Here is a 21,091-nt window from a genome sequence, read left to right as displayed (position 1 = left end):
GATTTGATGCAGGTGTTAGTTTTGGGGATGGAAATTTACAGAGTGATTCCATAATTTATTCCTCAGAATTGAGTGAGTCCATATTTTTTTCCTCTGCTTGGTCTAAAAAAGTAACCGTTACTGACTGCCACAATTTTTTTTTTCTTGATTTCTTATAGTGTTTCTTAAAGCCAGAAAGTTGTCATTTGAAATGACTTTAGTTTTGTGTCATGTCTGTGATCTGCTTTTTTTCTACAAAATTAAACAACAGAATGAACATCCTCTGAGGCCGGTGATTCCATAATTTTTGCCAGGGGTTGTATAAAGGATCTTACCGTGTGGGCTCAGGAAGACTTCAGAAAACCATTGTCAGTTAACACAGTTTGTCACTACATCTACAAGTGCAAGTTTAAACTCGACCATGCAAAGCGAAAGCCATACATCAACAACATCCACAAACGCCGCGCCTTCTCTGGGCCCGAGCTCATTTGAAATGGACAAACGTAAAGTGGAAAAGTGTGCTGTGTTCTGATGAGTCCACATTTCAAATTGTTTTTGTAAATCATGGGCATCGTGTTCTCTGGACAAAAGAGGGAAAAGACCATCCAGATTGTTACCAGCACAAAGTTGAAAAGCCAGCATTTGTGATGGTATGGGGTGTGTTAGTGCCCATGGCATGGGCAACTTACACATCTGTGATGGCACCATCAATGCTGAAAGGTACATCCAGGTTTTGGAGCAACACATGCTGCCATCTAAGCAACGTATTTTTCAGGGACGCCCCTGCTTATTTCAGAAAGACAATGCCAAGCCACATTCTGCATGTGTTACAACAGCATGGCTTCATAATAAAAGAGTGCGGGTACTAGACTGGCCTGCCTGCAGTCCAGACCTGCACCCATTGAAAATGTGTGGCGCATTATGATGCGCAAAATACGACAACGGAGACCCCAGACTGTTGAACAACTGAAGTTGTACATCAAGGAAGAATGACAAAGATTTCCACGTACAAAGCTTCAACAATTAGCATCCTCAGTCTCCAACGCTTATTGAGTGTTGTTAGAAGGAAAGGTGATGTAACACAGTGGTAAACATACCACTGTCCCAGCTTTTTTGAAACATGTTGCAGGGATCCATTTCAAAATGAGCAAATATTTGCACAAAAGCAATAAAGTTTATCAGTTTGAACATTAAATATCTTGTCTTTGTGGTGTATTCAATTGAATATAGGTTGAAGAGGATTTGCAAATCATTGTATTCTGTTTTTATTTACATCTTACACAACATCCCAACTTCACTGGAATTGGGGTTGTTAAAGTCTAAAAGGCGCCACAATTGTGCAAAATCAGATTTTATCTTCCAAAAATGGCTGCCTTTCATGTTAAACATCCTCAAAGGCTCACATGCTTTTCATCTACATACTCCTAGACAGAATAGGTCCACACGGTGTCTTAGGCCCATTGGGTCAATGCTTATCCCTAGAGACCATAGCATGAAATTGGTAAGAGTCCACAAACTTCCTTGGATGGGACACCAGCCCATTACAGGTTACTCCCACAGCAAAATAAAATAAAAAATAAATAAAAATAAAAAATGGCAATGAGACCTTACAGTTCATTGTTAAACCCTAGATGCCAAAGAAATGCAAGAGTTGATTCTTTACAGTTCTAACATGGAACTTTATCATAAACAACTTTAAATATAACCAGCAACTAACCAACATATTTCATACTGCCTTCACTCCGATTGGCAGTTGCTGTGTCATGTCGCTCAGCATTACTGTAAAACAGACTTCTTATCTATTTTCTGTCCCACATAGCTGGCAGTATAGCAACCACTTGACCCTTGTTGCTGTAAAATGCCCACTTGGATTGAAAATGAATGGCAGCTAATGTGATCAAAGGGTGATGGGGTCCCAGCCATACATGACTGCATCATAAACAATGCCATAGAAGCACCCTCTGCTGGACAAGTGATGTAACGACACCATTTCCAACAGTCAAAATATTTATCTGCATCGTTTCTTTTGTAAAATAAAAGTTTCATATCTGCAAAAATAACGCAGATACGGTATGTCATGAAAGGCTCATATTGGGCAACATTAATGTCCAACTGATATAATGATCGGGCTCTAAAGTGTCAATGAATTATTTAAAATTAGGGAAGAAGCAAAGACAATGTTAACCTTTAGTAAATGTGACATTAAACACCAGTGACCTTACAACTAATTATTTATTCATTCATTTTACTTCAACTTTATTGGTGTTGCAAATGCCTTTCCAAGTAGGCTGTATGCCAACCTGCAAACAACATCTGGAATTTAAAAAAATGGTTGCTTCCAGTGATTTTGAAACCACTCAGGATGAAATGTTTCCTTCAAGTAGTTATAGAAATGAGAAGGGCTCCTATTAAGTGTGTACATCTGCTCCGTTAAAGACAGGGCATAAGTACATCAGTAAGATCATCCCAGTCAGAATTCTAACTTTTATCCCTTCCAAATCCCCCTTGGAACACATTTGGGAAGAGCCTATGGCATCACGAAGTCACTAAATGGGAGATGTGTACAGAGATGCCAGTCGGCCCTAATCATGACATTCAGTTCTGTGATGTTTGGATGCAGCAACCAGAACATGTTTCCAAACCTTATCTAACATGATGTCATAAGGCAATCGTGTTTTTAAAAAAGAGCAGGAAGGAAAACCGGTCCTAGAAAATCTTCAGATATCTTGTCTCAGAACTAAAACATTCATCATAACTGTTAACGGCCCTTCAACATTGGTTGATGAACCATTTCAACAACACTTTTCCATCCAACACTGACACTCAAAGTGTATTCAGTCGTGCCTCATAATCACTGACCTCAGGACGCTCAACTCCACACTGGGAGGATTAAGGATGTTGGGCATTTTAGTGATAGGAATGAAAGTGAGAAACGTGTTCCCCCAGTCACATTTTTCACATCTGGTCAGTGGACTGAACTTGTGACCCTTTAATCACAGCAGGACTTCTCCAAGTTTTATTCCATCCCTTACTCACAACACAACTGCAAGTTTCCATTATTTAGTAGCAATGTCTCCATTCTGTGAGGTTGTGGGTACGACAACATGCAGCCACAGTACCACATCTGATGTCCCAATACAAGACAGAAATGACACTAACCATGTTGTACAGACTGGAAGTGACAGCACTGACAAAAATACAGGAGGTGGAGATGGAGCTAGAGATGCCAGAGCTGAAGATGCTGAGATTTTCCTTGAGAGTGACAAAGATGGACAGAACTGGGGGTGAGAACAGAGGAGCAGCACAGGGAGCAGTTTGATGACAAAATGAGACAGGCAAGTTTGAAATGGTTTGGGCATGTGCACTGTGCAGAGGGGGGATGCGGGGTACATCTAGAGAAGGATGCTGAGGATGGAGCAGTCAGCTAAGAGGAGAGGACAAAGGCTAAAGAGGAGATCTGTAAATGTTGTGAGAGGACATGCAGGTGGTTGGTCCAACTTTTGCATCAGTGAAGCGGCGATAGCAGTGTATTGTGCTCACTGCCATGTGTGTGTGTGTGTGTGTACAAAATAACTAAAAAAATGGCTGGAAGGCTTTCCTTCAAACATAGTGGGAAGATTTCTTGGATAGATATCTCAGGGTGATATAATTTTGGAGTAGTTTGATCAAAGGTCAAGCTCAAGGAAAACATGGTCCAAAAAACACCTTGTTTGTTTATCTCAACAACCAAGAAGCCTAGATGGATGATCTAAAGTGTAGCTTCATTAGCATAATATTTGTGACTGATTGAGATGATGAATAACAACACAGAAAAGTCATATGATGAAGTCGTACATAGTCAAAAAACACCATTACCAACGTGTGTATATTTACTCGTACATTTACATTGTGGCGTGTAGAGTGTGCAGGGTGTGCATCAGCCCTCTGATACCTTCCATTTTATCTTAAATACTTTAGGGTTAGGACTAGAACAATTCGAGTTTAAATTTTGTGAAATATGTAAAATGTTTAGAAACTTCAATAATACTTCTGCTTCCGGACCATGTCTTTAAGGTTTTTCGGGAGAGGAAAGGGAATCAAGAACTGGTTCCAAACTTTTCCCAGTCCATCAGATTATTATGACCCTTCTGTGCTGCAAAAACATATGGGTCAGAGGTCACATCTGGCAACATGACATCAAAATCTGCATCTAACAACAACACAAACAGCTACACTGATGTTGAAAACCTGTGTATGCCTGCATTTTCACATAGGTAAGCCAATAAGGGAATCAATAAAGAATCAGACTGTTAAGCAGAATCAATAATGTCATTGATATTACAACCCGACAAACTAATATCGGCCGATACAAGCTTTTCACCAACCTATCAGTATCGGCATTATTTTTGCTGACATGAAAACTTTTATTTTACCAAATAAACAATGGCCGTTGGAAATAGTGTTATTACAGACGCTGACCAGCAGAGGGTGCTCCGATGGCATTATTTACAATGCTGTCAAGCATGGACCCCCATCACCCCTTGGTCAGATTAGCTACAAGAGACAGTGGTAAAGCAACCAGCTGCCATTCATTTTCAAAACAGAGTGGGCAATTTACAGCGACAAGAAAGAACTGGTTGCTATGCCACCAGGTGGGCAGGGCCAAAATAGAAGAAAAGTCAACTTAATGCAAAAGCTAAGTAATGCAAGATGGTGACTGCCAATCCGAGCGAAGGCAGCATGGTGACAGCGTGATGCACGATGGTTGGTTATATTAGCAGTTATTTATATTAAAGTTCATGCTTAAACTGTAAAACATCAAGCCTCAATTACATTTTTTTGTCCTAAGAGCGTGATAAAGAAATGTCAGCAATCAATGCCAAATTGTTTTTATCTATCTGTAGATATATCGGTATCGTAACTTTTTAAAAATCCCCTATATTGACAAAGTACTGCCCCCCCCCCAAAAAAAAAAACATATTGGTAGGTGTCTAACTGATGTTGATTAAAAGTTATGAATTCCATCCCTACTGCATGAAACACATACTCTCTGATTGCTCTTCTAGTTTTCTCACTGTTTTCCTGCTAATGACGTCACTTTATCACAGCAACAGCTTTCCAACATGGATTTTTTTTTTTCATCCTCAACTGCTGTGATCCAGTCTCACATAACCAGTGAGGGATTAATCAAAGCGTTATATTATTATTATCATCATTATTATATTATATATTTGGCATTCTTTTATTTTTACTAACTTTAATATCACTCAAACCTTCTTATAAACAGGAAGAACTTGCCACAGACACAGAAAAGCTCTTAAAAGAGGTTCTACATTATTGATTTAAAAGCACAGATGAGAAAAAAGGGACCAATTGTGAGCAGTTATCAGCGGCGCAGATCAGCCAGGTGGGTCCGGTATCAGCCGAACCATCTCTGCCTCAGACACAAAACAAATAATAAAAAAAGATCCAATTTTAATCTCTATCTGCGCTCACATCGGATCTCTGTTCACATCGCCTTTTCCACACAGTACTGTCGTCTCTCCTATCAGCACGAAGCTTTATTTCGCAGAAAACAAATGAAAACTTTTGGGGGGGGCAGAACGCGCAGAGAATGCGCGAGCGCGCGCTTGGACTTGGACATTGGACAACATTCCACACGAAACCGCACAAAACACTGTCACTAAAACATGCTTTGTTTTGTTTGTTTCAATGCGTTTATTAACTTTAAGGAGCACAACAAAACGTGCGTCCGCGCGTTCCCAGTGCGCGCCTGGCACGCGCCCCTGAAAACAACCTCTAAGTGTGTGTGTGTGTGTGTGTGTGTGTGTGTGTGTGTGTGTGTGTGTGTGTGTGTGTGTGTGTGTGTGTGTGTGTGTGTGTATCAAATTAATTGATTGATTTCTTTCCTTACGTTTGATCTGCCGGGGTTTGCTCTGTTTTCTCCGGGACATGCTGGCTCTTCCCTCTGATCCGGATGTGCAGATAGCGGTCCTGGTCCTGCTCCGGGTGTTTCTGCTTGTGGTTTCTCTTCACCTTCGTTCACTGCTCCGGTCACCGAGCGGAGAATTCCGCATGACCCACCTGCACTTTGCTGTTCGACGGCAGAAGACCTGTGGCTGTGTCCGCTCCGCAGCGCTCCTCCGCGGCGCGCCGCCTCCCCCCCCCCCCCGACTGCCGCTAATTCCTCCGCCGCAGGAACTATTCTTCAGTGTAAAACCGGCCGAGGAACGTTAAGGTCGGCGAGGAGGAGTTCTCCTGTCGCTGCTCCGCCTGCGAGCACTCACCTGGCACAGACGCACACTTTCACCGGAGCTGTGGCGCTACAGTGAACTCCGATACTACCGAGGAAGCGACGCGCCCCCGAAACGCCCCTTACGTATGACGTAGGCACCGCACTATTTTCCTATTGGTTCACACATTGTACATGAAAAATATTATTATTATTATTATTATTATTATTATTATTTGTCATCATATGACTTGTACTCCAGTGCAACTTATATTCTGAATAAAAAAAAAACACAAACAAAACACAATAAACACAAAATAATCTATATTATAGCCAAGTGGCCTCTGTGTGTGTGTGTGTGTGTGTGTGTGTGTGTGTGTGTGTGTGTGTGTGTGTGTGTGTGTGTGTGTGTGTGTGTGTGTGTGTGTGTGTGTGTGTGTGTGTGTGTGTGTGTGTGTGTGTGTGTGTGTGTCACCTTGATCACAAATAAACCGGGGAGAGCTGACATTTGCCGTTTGGCATGCTTATGTATTTTGGGTCAAGAATGAACACTGTGAAAACAGAATGTCGATAGGACAAATATTTTTTGAGAAATTAGCAATTTTAGCTAACTAATAAACAATGGAAGCTGTGCTGCAATGCACCATGAGAGTTCGGGGTTTTGAGATGTTAAATGTCGTTATTCTGGTTTATGTTAGTTTAACGGTGTTGTTAGTGATATTGATTTATTGTGTTTTTGTAGCTCAATTAGTTTAGTCAGTTTAGATAAGTCTCATGTTGCTGTTGCCATGAGTGACTTACGTTTCACGTTGGTGCCATGAGTGAAATGTCTAGTGGTTTTAATGTATTCAGCCACTGTCTGTTTGTCAAATTAAAACCACCTGCTTACAGCAGCCGTGCATGCGTGTGCGCATGCGTGAGTGTGTGCAACTTTGATCAGGGACAAACAGAGCACAGCTGACATTTACTGTTTGGCATGCTTATGTATTTTGGGTCAAAGATGAATGGTGCCAAAACAGAACACAGATAGCACTACTAATGTTGAAGAAGCTATGAACAAAGCTAACGTTGCTAATTACATTTTGGACTCACATGCCTTTCCAGCAGAGGGCAGTAAATCATCTTTATCTTAAAAGCATGAGTGTAAGTACATATAATTGTAAATACGTTAAAATACATGGATGACACAAGAAAGTGAACAAAAGTGATAAAGTAGAAGTAATAATAAATCATAATAATGGCAATAATAATAATAATGACAACAGTAGTATGTATATACAACAACCTAAGCAATGTATATATATATATATATATATATATATATATATATATATATATATATTTTTTTTTTTTTCTATTTCTACCTCATTTTCTTATTTTATTGTAGTGTTACAAGTATTATTATTATTGCTTATCCGTGCACACACTGTTTTTTATTTGCCTCTACTCGCACCCATCTTGTGTGTTTTTAAGAGCTGATGTAACATGTGAATTTCTCCACTGTGAGATCAATAAAGTCTTATCTTATCTTATCTTATAAATACATTAAAACAGTAAATTAACATTAAAAATTACATAATTGACAAGAAATAAAAGGGTTGCGTTCCTCTTCTAAAAATTGTTGAGGTCTAAGGTTCTAAAAACATTCTGGACTCAAACGCCATTCCAACTCATTGCTTAATTTATTACCACCCTTGAAAAATGTCAGCTACCTACTGTATATGCTGTAGTATGGAAATAATGTTATTATTATTATTATTATCATCATCATCATCATCATTATTATTATTATTATTATTATCCAGCTGACTTGGGAATGCCTCGGGATCCCCTGGGAGGAATTACAGGACTTGGCCAGGGATACGGAAGTGGAGGATGAGCTGCTTGGCCTTCTGCTGCAGTGACCCGGACCCAAATAAGTGGTAGAAAATGAATGAATGACTCATTATTATTATTATTATTATTATTATTATTATTATTATTATTATTTGATAATTTTTAATTTTTCCTGTTTTATGGTTTGGCAATTTCCACCTTCCTGTTTTGATGCTTATATTTAGCACTTTGAAATTCTCAGGATGAATAGTGCCATAAATAAATATATTGGTGTTGCTGTGTAATAATAATAATAATTATTATTATTATTGTTGTTGTTATAGTTATTGTTGTTATAGTTATTGTTGTTGTTGTTGTTGTTGTTGACATTGGAAAGTCACATGTTTGTCCACACTTCAGTGCTATAATATTGTGTTCATAATCCTATACTAAAATGGGCACAACTTGTTGCATGTTCTTGGAAGGCCGTGACTGTAACTGTATGAGCTGTATGAGCATGTAATCAATGAAAGAGTGTATAGAAACAACGTGACCTTTTGATCCTTTTAGAATATCTCAAGGTTAGCCATCTTTGAACTTGTGCAAAGTCTGTGTCCCAAGAATGTTCCCTGTGAATTTGAAGACCCTAACAGGAATGGACTTATACTGAGAACAGACAGACAGACGGATGGACAGACACAAAGACTTTGCAATACCCGATGGCCACATTTGGCCTTTGGGTAAAAACAGAGACTGTTCTTTGAAATCTGAACTTATCAAGAGCAGAGATGATGCTGCGTCACAAACTGAATAGACCAGTCACAGCACAGCCCAAATTTCTAAGGGCTGAATTTAAATTTCAATATATTTAGTACCATTCAATGCACATAAAGTATATATATTGAAAATGCACAGATAACACAATAAAGTGAAAACACTTATTTTCATTGTGGTCCATAACAGAGTTATTTGCTCATGTAGTCATGTATGCATGTAAAATAAATATGTATATGTAAAGAAAAAAGAAAAGAAAAGGTTTTTTGGAAAAGACCCTCACAACAGACCAGCATCATGTCTTCTTATTGCCTTCATGTGAAACTATAAAATGTTTTGGAAAGTTTTTAAAAGATCCCCTGAAGTGAAAACAAAGCTACTGTGTGAGTACAAGGTTCAAGAATGTTACACAGATTCAATTCAGTGAGGAAATGAGCTCAATCCAAACGATAAATGTTGTTTTCTTTTCATTTACTTGAACAGTTTATTATTATTACCCGGCTTAAATTGATGTGAAATGATGCTGTTAAATGAGGGGCCTGTGTAAATAAGGTGCTGGCACTGTGCTTCCACTGTGTGCTGTTTCTCCTGGCTTCTATTAAAGTGACACAAACATTATATTATCCAGGATTTCCTTTTGGGCTGACAAAAAGCTGCTTGAGTTTCCTGCAGTGATGACTCAAGTTTGGGTGACTGGAATTAAAAAATTACCTATAAAGAACAATAGGACCATATGGCCTTAAAGGGTTTAAACCATTCCTATAAGCCAATTTTCTATATACAACCTAAGTTTTATTTGGCATAGATCTGTATTCAGTCACACACCAAAAATAACAGATTTTTGTTTTTTATTGTGTTTTATTATTTGGAGCTCTTGATGTGCCAATGTATTAATACATGCGTGCATAAATTATGATTCGGGACAAAGGCATGGATGGATGGAGGGATCTGGAGCCAGTGGGTAAGGGAGCAAGGAGAGAATCTCACCTGCGAAATTCACTGCTGCCATCTAGTGGCCACATATATATATGTATAGTCTGTAAAATGCAATAGAAAAGGGTTTAAAAAGCAGAGTTCGTCAAAAGATCTCAACTAATGACGTAAAACAATTTCAATTTCAATTTATTTTCATTTATATAGCGCCAAATCACAACAGAGTTGCCTCAAAGCGCTTCACACAGGTAAGGTCTAACCCAGGGGTGGGCAATCATATGCCATAAAGGGCCGAGACACTGCAGGTTTTCCGTGCAACCAATCTCCTCAGCAGGTGATTTCATTAATGATCAGGTGTCTCAGCAGGTGATTTCATTGACAACCAGGTGTTTATGTTCAGAGCAGAAGCTCATCAGCAACCCACCTGCTGAGGTGATTGGTTACATGGAAAACCTGCAGTGTCTCGGCCCTCGATGCCCACCTCTGGTCTAACCTTACCAACCTCAGAGCAACAGTGGTAAGGAAAAACTCCCTCTGAGGAAGAAACCTCAAGCAGACCAGACTCAAAGGGGTGACCCTCTGCTTGGGCCATGCTACAAAACATAAATTACAGAACAATTCATGGACGAATATACAAGAAATGTTATTGGCGCACAGGACAGGAGGATCGCCAACACGATCACAACTCCCATCTCTGGATGGAGCTGCACCTTAAACAGAGAGAAAAAACAGAATCAGGCATCAGAAAGACAAGAAATACTGTATAATTTGTCAGCATTAAATAACAAGAAAAACAGAGAAATACTAAGGTGATCGCCGGCCACTAGCCCTAAACTTCACGAAAAGACTAGAATTTAGGTAAAGCTGAGGCCGCGGCCCGCTCCAATTGCTAATAACATGAATTAAAAGAGTAAAAAGCGTAAAACAAAACTGTACCAGTATGCTAGCCATATGAAAGAGAAAATAAGTGCGTCTTAAGTCTGGACTTGAAAGTCTCCACAGAATCTGACTGTTTTATTGACGCAGGGAGATCATTCCACACACAGGGGCACAATAAGAGAAAGCTCTGTGACCTGCAGACTTCTTATTCACCTTAGGGACACAAAGTAGTCCTGCACCCTGAGAACATAAAGCCCGGGCCGGTACGTAAGGTTTAATTAGGTCAGCTAGGTAGGAGGGTGCCAGTCCATAAATAATTTTATAGGTTAGTAGCAGAACCTTAAAATCTGATCTCACTGGGACAGGAAGCCAGTGAAGGGATGCTGAAATGGGTGTAATGTGGTCGAACTTTCTGCTTCATGTCAAAAGTTTGGCTGCAGCATTTTGAACCAATTGGAGACCCCTAATGCTAGACTGCGGTAAACCAGAAAATAGAACATTGCAGTAGTCCAATCTAGAAGAGATAAATGCATGGATCAGGGTCTCAGCATCAGCCATAGACAGGATGGGAGGAATCTTCGCTATATTTTGCAGGTGGAAGAAAGCAGTCCTCGTAATATTTCTAATGTGGAGGCCAAAGGACAACAAAGGATCAAAAATTACCCCAAGGTTCCTCACTTTGTCAGTGTGATGTATGACACACGAGCCGAGGCTGAGTGTTAACTGGTCAAATTGAAGCCGATGTCTCACTGGACCAAGAACCATTATTTCAGTCTTATCAGAGTTTAAAAGTAGGAAGTTTCTAGACATCCAACTTCTCACTGCTGCAAGGCAATCTTCTAAGGATTTTATGTGAACAAGATTACCAGCAGTCATTGGCATGTATAAGTGAGTATCATCTGCATAGCAGTGAAAGGTAATCCCAAAACGCCGCAATATGTGCCCAAGGGGTGCTATATAAAGGGAGAAAAGCAGGGGGCCTAAGACAGAGCCCTGTGGAACCCCAAATTTCATGTCACTAAGGTTAGAAGTAGTGTTACTGTACAAAACACAGTGAGAACGACTGGTCAAGTATGACATCAGCCATGCAAGGGCACTCCCAGTAATCCCAAAATGATTTTCCAGCCTATAAAGTAGAATATGATGATCCACTGTATCAAATGCAGCACTGAGATCTAACAGCAACAGAACCGTAGTGGTGTCCGAATCCATTGTAAGCAGAAGATCATTCACCACTTTAGTGAGAGCCGTCTCTGTGGAATGATATTTTCTAAAAGCAGACTGCAGTGGCTCAAAGAGATTATTCTCAGTAAGATAGTCTACGAGCTGCCGTGACATCACTTTTTCCAGAATTTTAGAGAAAAATTATAGATTTGATATCAGCCGATAGTTTGTCAATACACTAGGGTCAAGATTAGGTTTCTTAAGTAATGGTTTAATCACTGCAGATTTGAAACATTTAGGAACAGATCCAGAAGTTAAAGAAAGATTAATAATTTCCAGCACAGTCGGCCCAAGAGTGGGTCACAGGTCCTTAAACAGTTTTGTTGGTATAGGATCAAATAAACAGGTTGTGCTTTTTGTTGACTTTACGAGTTTTGTCAGCATGCCTAGTGAGATACTGTCAAATTCTGTAAATCTAGGTAATACCTCAGTAGTGGTGCCCACATCAATAGCAGGGTGTAGTGGCTGGATTAAGGCATGCCGGGATATGTTTAACCTGATGTCTTCTATTTTCTTCCCAAAGTAATCCAGGAAATCTTGTGCTGTAAAAGGAGAGCGAACTACAGGTGGTTGTCCATGCAAAAGTGTTGCCACCGCGTCGAACAAGAACTTTGAGTTATGCTTGTTTTTGTTGATCAAATCAGAGTAGTAAGTCCGCTTTGTAGCCAATAATGCATGCTTATAGTCTAAGATAGCATCACGCCACGCAAGGTGAAATACTTCTAATTTTGAACAACACCATCTCCGTTCTAGACCTCTTGCTTTATGCTTGAGGTCACGCAGATAATCATTGAACCAAGGTGACTGTGATTTGGGGGAGTGTGGTTTTAACACAGGTGGTGCAATCATGTCGAGTGTAGTTTTGAGCACTGAGTTTAAACTATCCACAAGTCTGTCTACTGACTGGGTATTTGTCAAATGTGAAGCTAAGACATCAGGCTGTGTAGCTTCGAGTTCAGTCTTAGTTGAGGAGTTGATGCATGGCTGTAAAGATATATAAGGCTGTTGTTCCACTAAACACGGCAGCAAAACTGTAAACTTAATAAGTGAGTGATCAGACACCACTGATGTAAGAGGCATGATGTCAATATTCGTGACAGCAATACCACGTGCGAGAACCAGATCCAGGGTATTTCCACTAATGTGCATCGAATCCCGAATGCATTGCCGAAATCCTAATGCATCCACAATTTCCATAAATGATTTGCAGAGGGGATCAGAAGGCTTATTTATATGAATGTTAAAGTCACCAATGATCAGAATGTTATCTACACTAGTTGACAAGTTAGAGATGAACACACCAAATTCATCTAAGAATTCAGAATATGGGCCAGGAGGCCTATTTACAGTGACAAAGTAATACGACTGATTTTTATTTTTCTGACCTTGGCAATGTGTAATATCCTGAGCAGAGTGGAGAATCAGATGCTCAAATGAGTGATATTTGTAACCCCCAACAGCTAATAAGCTAAACCTAGATTTATAAATAAGAGCAACACCCCCGCCTTGCTTCGCATCACGAGGGATGTGACTAAATGTATATGCTGGTGGGCAGGCCTCATTTAAGGGGAGGACAGCTGTAAGTTTAAGCCAGGTTTCACATAGCCCAATCATATCTAAGTGATGATCAATAATTAGATCATTGATCAACAATGATTTTGAGGACAGTGATCTTATGTTAATGAGACCCAGTCTAAGGACCTCAGTGGGGTTGACAGTTGAACTGTTTGGGTTTAGGGGTGGTTCCAGAGTAGCATATATAAGATGCCTAGAAGTAGGTTTGGGTTTAAGACATTCCAAAACATTTGAAGATGTCCAGGTTTATGCAAGGTCAGGTCAGGTTAGGTCAGGTTAGGTCAGGTCAGGTCAGATTAGGTTAGGCTAAGTCAGGTCAGGTCAGGTTAGGTGAGGTCAGGTTAGGTCAAGTCAGGTCAGGTCAGGTCAGATTAGGTTAGGTCAGGTCAGGTCAGGTCAGATTAGGTTAGGTTAGGTCAGGTCATGTTAGGTTAGGTCAAGATAGGCCAAGACAGCTGAGTTCAGGTCAAGTCACATTAGGTCAGGTGAAGACAAGTTAGGTCTGTCAGGTCAGGCCAGGATAGGTCAAGCTAACTGAGGTTAGGTTAGGTTAGGTTAGGTCAGGACAGGTCAAGTTATCTCAGGTTTGGTAGGACAGATTCAAGTTTAAAAAGAAGAGTTTGTCAAATGATCTGAACTGATGAAATAAAATCTTTGAAGATGTCCAGGTTTATGCAAGGTCAGGTGAGGTCCAGTCAGGACAGATTTGGTTAGGTTGGGTTAGGTTAGGTTAGATGCAGTCAGGGAGCATGCTGTGTTGCTGTCTGTTGCCACATCCATCAACCTACAGAACCTACAGTCAAAATGTATTAACTTAATTTCTGATTAATTTATGATTCATGGGAAAGGCATTAAAACTGAGTCTTTTTTGTTTAATAAAACAGCTTTTTAAAATTTGTATTTTAAATTGGCATATTTTTTAATTTTAAATTTATTTTGACGTTATTTTACGTAAATTTAATTCATTTGCCTGTATTTTAAGTTTAATTCTAACCTGATTATTTGTCTTATCTACTGCCCTTCGTGATGACGTGTGTCTCTGTTAATCTGTGCAGTTATAACAAGCAGTTTCCTTAGGGATTAATAAAGTGACGATCCTGATTCTTATTTTAATTTCTTTATTTACTCTTTTATTTATATTATTATTATTGTAAACCAACTATGCTGCCAATAAAGTTTATTTTGTTCAGTCTTACTATTGGTCAGACGCTGTCAGCTGACAAGTTGTTATGCGGACATGTGACTGAGTTGCTGAGTTGCTGTTTACAACATGACAGGGAGATTAAAAAAAAAAGTCTGAAACTGTAAATATAGACTTCAGACTTGTGCTAACATGTTGGACTCGGACAGTAGCTCCATGGAGGTGGCTGTGATTCCGGAGAACCAGCAGTGTGGACGGCTAGCGGACGTCCTGAAAGCTGAGTTCGCTCCCGGAGGCTCTCTGCTCGCTTGCCTGGAGCTCCGCGGGCGGCTGGAGGTCTGGGACCCGGCGGACAGAGAGGCTGCTCCGGCCACAGCGGACGGCTACTACGGAGAGTGAGTCCACCAATCTGACAAGACTTTAACCGCCTCGCACAACTCCAAACCACTAAAAGTTGGGACTGTGTTAAAAATGCAAATAAAAACAAAAACCCCGCAGTTATGATAACATTTACTTTAACTTAGATTTCATTGTAGATAACCTGAGATATTTACAGTGTTGTGGAAAGTAACTTTGACAAGTTACTTTTTTAGTTGCTTTATACAGGTGCTTTATGCAGTTACTTCATTAGCAGCTTTATGTAATTACTTTATTAGAATCTGCAGAAAACTTGCACCTAATAAGTAATGTAACTAATAAGGTAACGAGTAATCTAACTTGCTTACTCGTAAGATTGAGCAATCAGAAAAGTAACTAATCAGCAAAATAACTAATAGTTACTTTTCTGAGTACTAAATCTTAAAAATAACCAAATTAGATTATGAGTAACTTTATTAATTACATTCAGCAGCTACCGACAAGGTGTCCGCAGCTGCTAATGAAGTAAATGTAAGAAGTAACTGTAAAATATAACTGTATAGATTAACTAATGAAGTAACTTTCCAAAGTTACTTTCCCCAAAACTGGATATTTATGCAGTCAACTTCATTCTTGCATTTCTGGTCTGCAAGAAATTCCAAAATAAGTTGGGATGGGGGCAATTTATTGTAAATATAAGGGTTAAATCATCACTTTTACAGCCAGTTTTCTTGAGGCAAGTCAGAAGATGAACACATGAACATTCCCAAGTGTTTGACTTAATTGACATTAATCAGTAAGAAGTACCTACACTTTTATAGTGTAGTTAAATCTGTGTCAAGTAGCCATTCTCAAAAACTGAGTGACCATGCTGGAAGGAGACTAGTGAGGGAAGCCACCAAGACACTTGTGACAACTCTGAAAGGCTTCTGTGGATGTGATTGGAGAAATTGGGGATGGTGCAACATTTGCTAGTTGTGTCCCCACTCACAGCTGGAGTGGAGAAGGATTTTAAAATAGGAAAATGGGTCAACTCTAGATTCAGGTTTCCAGCATTCCTTCTGGTAAACTGCATCTCATGTCTCGCATGATGTTCTTTATGAGAAACCTCTAAACCAATTTGTCATGAAGCTGTGCTGGTAGTGCAACAGACAAAAGTTTCTCTGTGCCTTTAACTTCTTCAGAGTGTCTGGGAGCCTTGGTGGCTTCCGTCAGTAGTTTACATCAAGTAGAACAGCCTACTTGACACAGATTTACCATACAGTACAGTTCAGGTTCACTCTGTGTATTGAGGCTTTTTTCATTGCCAAATATAACACAAAAAATACACTCCTTGTTATCGGACCTTTCACAATAAAACCAAGACAAACTTGGAGTTTTTTTTTCCTCAGTCCTAACTGTGAATGCTACACACTGATGTCATAGTTTCCCAGCAGCCTTGTAAATTATTTTATGATAAGTGGTTTAGGATTAGGATCGGGGTTAGGATTAAATTTTTCTGAAACATTAAAAGTTTGGAATTTTGAACAATATTTCTGCTTCCAGACCACCGATTGGAAGCCAGAGTTGTGGTAGTAAGGCCATCCAGTGTGTAAAACCTAAGCCAAATCTTAAGGTGGATCTATACTGGAAACACTGTGGCAATCCAAAAAATAAACAGCAAGAGTGCCCGCTTCCAGACCCTTGCTTTGCACTCTTCCAGAAGTCTTGCTCTGCAGCAGAACAGCAAAATGGGCCAGGTCCAATTCTGCAATATGTCCAATTTGCACACTGGAAATACACTGCTGCTGACGAGCAGCCACTTAAGTGAACAGAGAGAATTCCTAGAATGGAACTCAGTAAAACAGCTTACAAAGTTATACATTTGAGGTTGATTTTTAGGGGTTGGTTGGCACACAAGGTCAGGTTTCCAGGAGCCTCCTTGGCTAAAATTTACTGCTGACACGCAGGGGAAGTTAGTGACAGCTTACTGTTAACTTGACACGCAGAAACCTGGTAACATTATTGCTCAACTTGAACCAAAAATACAAAAGGCGGACTATGGGAGAAAAAAAAGAAGAAGAAAATGAAAATTTTGGAGTGAAAGGAAGCAGCCGTTTAGGTGGATGGAAAATGACATGTCAAAAAATGAACTGTTCTCTGCAGCCTGTGCTGGATGTTTCCTGAATTAGCTGAGAAGTCAAGGTCATTTTTCTTCTGAAACAATGCCTTCAGGAAACACCACATCACAATTCATGGGAAAAGTGGTCAACAGTGACAGCACATGGCTGGCATCACATTTTGCAGTCAGAAATACCAATAATTTGAATTCAATTCAGTTTATTTAAATAACTTCAGTGACTTTTCATTTATTGAAGTATCACAGTCAAGGAAAAAAGAATACGTGTAATATGACCTTTTCTGAATTGTTTTAGAATAGGATTGCTACTAAAAATGTGCTCTGGCCATTAAATGTAGGGCTTTGGTGGCCCAAGTGGTCAGTAATTGAAAATCTTAGTGTCTGTCCCTGGTCCAGTATGAACCCTCACCAAAAACTAAATATTTCAAGTAAAAGTGTTTATTTTCTGACTGTTCTCTATAACACTTGTTGTCATGGAGCTTATGAAATCATTCTCCACAAACACATTAACTCTGTTGTGTTCTCCTTTTGTTGTTGTTGTTGTTGATAGTTTTTTCTGGGAGGAGGTTGGTGCACATGAGTGGCGCGTCAGCAGCAGCTTCAGACTGCTGGCTGTTGGATCTCAGTGTCACCTGAAGCTGCTGGAAGCAGAACAATCAGCATCTATTTCGCTGGTTTGTGTCGCTGAATGTGGTGCAGAGCGCCTCCTGGAGGCTGTCAGAGAACAGGACCCCTGTGAGTATATAGATTGTGTGTGTATCCTGGACAAACACTCCAGGATGTCACCCACAGGCTTTCTGAAAAGGCTTGGAAGAGCCGATTTGAAGCTCAAGGCTCAAGAGGTGCTGCTCTGGGTGTCACCGTGTTAGCAGGGCTGACTCCGCCTGTGTCCCAGCTAATCCATAAATGGGTAGAGAGGTGGAAAATGAGCAGGACCCTACATGACCTACATAGCATGAACAAAGTCGTAACACACCCCCATCTCAGAGTTATTGAAAAATCTAAAGCTAACAGGCTAACTTTGGTTTGTGTGTTTTATTAAATCAAATTTTTGGGGTCTGGGCGGTGGTTTTGATGACAGATGGTTTAGGTGTAGTTACTAAAAATTATGACATTCTTATTTCTTCAGTAATTATGGATTAACTAGATCTAACATCATCAAGTTACTGATAGCTGCCAATAGTGCTAACATACAAAACTAAATAACAGGAAAATTTCACTCCATAGAAATGCTGGAGCAGAGAATATTTAGATGATCTGCTAGGACAATTTGCTACACAGCAAGCCATATTATTAAAGATAATAATAAAAAGCTCAGAAAGGACATATACGGTCCCGCACAACAGCTAGCATTCTCTGCTAGCTGAGCTCTGGACTTAGCTTAGCAGCACATACTACCTGCCACTCCCCCATATTATTCATAACTTTAAGTCTAAAAATATCTTAACCGCCCCCCCATACAGTTGTGACGAAGGGGGAAACTAGCTACAGAGACAAAAACTGCTTTTGTACCAGGCTGTATGCATGTTTATTTCTGTTCTAAAGTCTGACATTTTAACATGGGTTTTATGAGAATGTGCTTGTGTTTGTAACCAGCCTTAAGTGGCCATTTAAGGAACTGCAACTTTTTCCTATTCCGGTTCAGCTTCATTTTGGATGGCTGGAGGTTTTGGCTTGAGTGCATGTGGGATCAGTAAGCAGCAGAGTATAACCTTTTCAAATTATTTCATGATCAAAGGTATTGGCCACATTGGAAGACATATGAGTTATGTAAACTTCAGCTTGTGGGAGAGACTCTGATGAACGATGTCGTAATCAACAGTCATGGTCTGTGCAGTGTTGCTCATGGTCAGCAGTGTTGGAGATCTCAGTCATCTTTTCATTGAAAACAACTGTAACATTCACTTTACTAATGTGGTTCAGCAGGGTATTTCTGACCCTGTTGCTACATACATGCTGGAATCAATTCTGGAGATAGAGTCCGAATTGAAGCCATCGTCTGTATCCATATATCCTGTTGTCTGCAGTGGATCAGCTCTCAAAACAGACAGTATTTGTCATTTTATCATTTTTGTCTTTCACAGTGGTTGCGGAAGCATTCGGGTGATGTTAATGTATAACATAGTTTTAGGCAGAAATTAAACGACAAAAAAAAATCAGGGTGTCCAAAATTTTACGCACCGACCAGTGTCACGCACACCCAATCCACGGGGGATGGGGTCCTCCATGAAAATTTTGAAAAAATAGTCCCCCGAGTACATGCACCGTTTTAAATATGGGGCACATTTCAGCCCCTCCAAAATATCACAAAAACCACGAAAAAATAAATAGAAGTACTTTATTTACTCATATTTGGAGACAGTCTGGGTCAGTCTGGTTCAGGGGTCTGCAAGCTTTACTGTCAAAAGAGCCATTTTTGTCCCATCTTCCATAAATAAAATTCTTCTAGAGCCACAAAACATATTTGACCTTTAAAATGAATGAATTATGATAACATAGCTTATAATGTTCTATATACACTTCAACTATATACAAGGTCTATTAGAAAAGTATCCAACCTTATTATTTTTTTTTCAAAAACCATATGGATTTGATTCATATGTTTTTAAGTCAGCCAAGCTTGAACCTTCGTGTGCATGCGTGAGTTTTTCCACGCCTGTCGGTTGTGTCATTCGCCTGTGAGCACGCCTTGTGGGAGGAGTGGTCCAGCCCCCTCGTCGGATTTTCATTGTCAGGAAATGGCGGAATGATTTGGGCTTTTTTTCCATCAGAATTTTTTCAGAAACTGTTAGAGACAAGCAGCTGGAAACCATTCGAAATATTTATCTGGCTTTCGGTGAAAATTTTACTGGCTTCACAGAGAATAAAGACTGTTACTACAGCTTTAAGGATGCCCCACAATGGCGCACGGCGCGCCGCGCTCCGAGCCGCCATCGAGAGGCAGAAAACACCACATCATTTCTAAACGGATGGCTGTGTGGATGTTATGTGCAGACGCGAGTTGAGGAGCGGACCAGCGTCTGACTGAACCCAGCGCTAAATAACCAGAAAGCGGTTCCAAAAACAAAACATTTATTTCCCTTCTGTGCAATAATTGTGTACAACATAAATGTGCGGTTTGTCTGGCGAGGTGAAGGACGGCGCGCTCTCCAGCGCCCAAATGGATCGATGCCCGACGCTTCTGGACCCAGACTCACCGCCGAACACCCCCCAGGTGGATACAACAAACTGACTCTGTGAAGGATGGAAAAGGTGAGGTAAGTCAACAGCTACAACAAATATCCTTCAAAGGCACACACTATCAGCAACACATTCAGGTCTGAATTTAAGCTTTGTGTAAATGAGCAGCTTCTCACAACAGGTGGAGGATCATCATTCCGTACGCCACGGCAGTGAGAAGCGAGCTGCACAATTCTCATCAATGTTCAAATATACTGCGTAACAAAATACCAAATTACTGTTAACACTTATTCAGACAATCATCACCTCTGATGTGTGCTGACAGCATGTGTCCCTCACCCGTCCTCCTTCACAGGCACGATGTGTCAAACCCAGGCGCGGTCCTCAGCGTCTCACAAACGAACGTCACAAGGTCGAGTTCCCGGCAATTCTGCTTGAATCACTCATGGCTTAAATGCAGAACGCCATCTCATTATCTGCTTCAGCTGAAAGTCTTTAAGTTTGCACGTGAGCATCATCCACAGGTGCTGCAAGTCATTAGGCCTGCACGTGAACATCCTCCACAAGTGCAGCCAATAATGCTGATGAAGGTGAAGGACTCTTCTGCCAGCACCTTCTCCACAGACAAAAAAAACAGTTTGCATACCACCTGGAGAGCAAAGAAAAGAAAACAACACCAAAATGTCCAGCCAAACCCCCCAACACACAACAGTACCCGCCCATCAACGGGAAGCCTCCTGGCGACCGAACAGACCAGGCCCGAGAACAGCACCTCCCTCCGGGGTCCTCGTCAGGAAGCAGACGGCATAACGCTCCCAAGGTCCACCGCAGACAGCAGGACAGGGCACCACGGCTGGAAGGCCGGCTGGCATCAACAAAAAACCCCAAAAAGTCCCATATACAA

General features: G+C 40.5%; 2 protein-coding genes across 2 annotated transcripts in view; one reads left to right on the top strand and one right to left on the bottom strand.

The window, feature by feature from the left end:
- Positions 1-6,297, bottom strand: part of zfpm1 (zinc finger protein, FOG family member 1) — a 295,801-nt gene extending 289,504 nt beyond the window's left edge. Inside the window, 1 exon segment of the mRNA XM_034177133.1 lies at positions 5,873-6,297. Coding sequence (XP_034033024.1) covers positions 5,873-5,912 — 40 coding nt within the window. The 5' untranslated portion in view covers positions 5,913-6,297.
- Positions 6,298-14,663: 8,366 nt separating this feature from the next.
- Positions 14,664-21,091, top strand: part of spg11 (SPG11 vesicle trafficking associated, spatacsin) — a 102,347-nt gene continuing 95,919 nt past the window's right edge. The window contains 2 exon segments of the mRNA XM_034175533.1: positions 14,664-14,926; positions 17,558-17,742. Coding sequence (XP_034031424.1) covers positions 14,724-14,926; positions 17,558-17,742 — 388 coding nt within the window. The 5' untranslated portion in view covers positions 14,664-14,723.

This window comes from Thalassophryne amazonica, chromosome 8 (genome assembly GCF_902500255.1).
Source record: "Thalassophryne amazonica chromosome 8, fThaAma1.1, whole genome shotgun sequence".
NCBI lineage: Eukaryota > Metazoa > Chordata > Actinopteri > Batrachoidiformes > Batrachoididae > Thalassophryne > Thalassophryne amazonica.
Note: the sequence above shows the minus strand (reverse complement) of the source record. Positions and strands in the feature narration are given on the sequence as shown.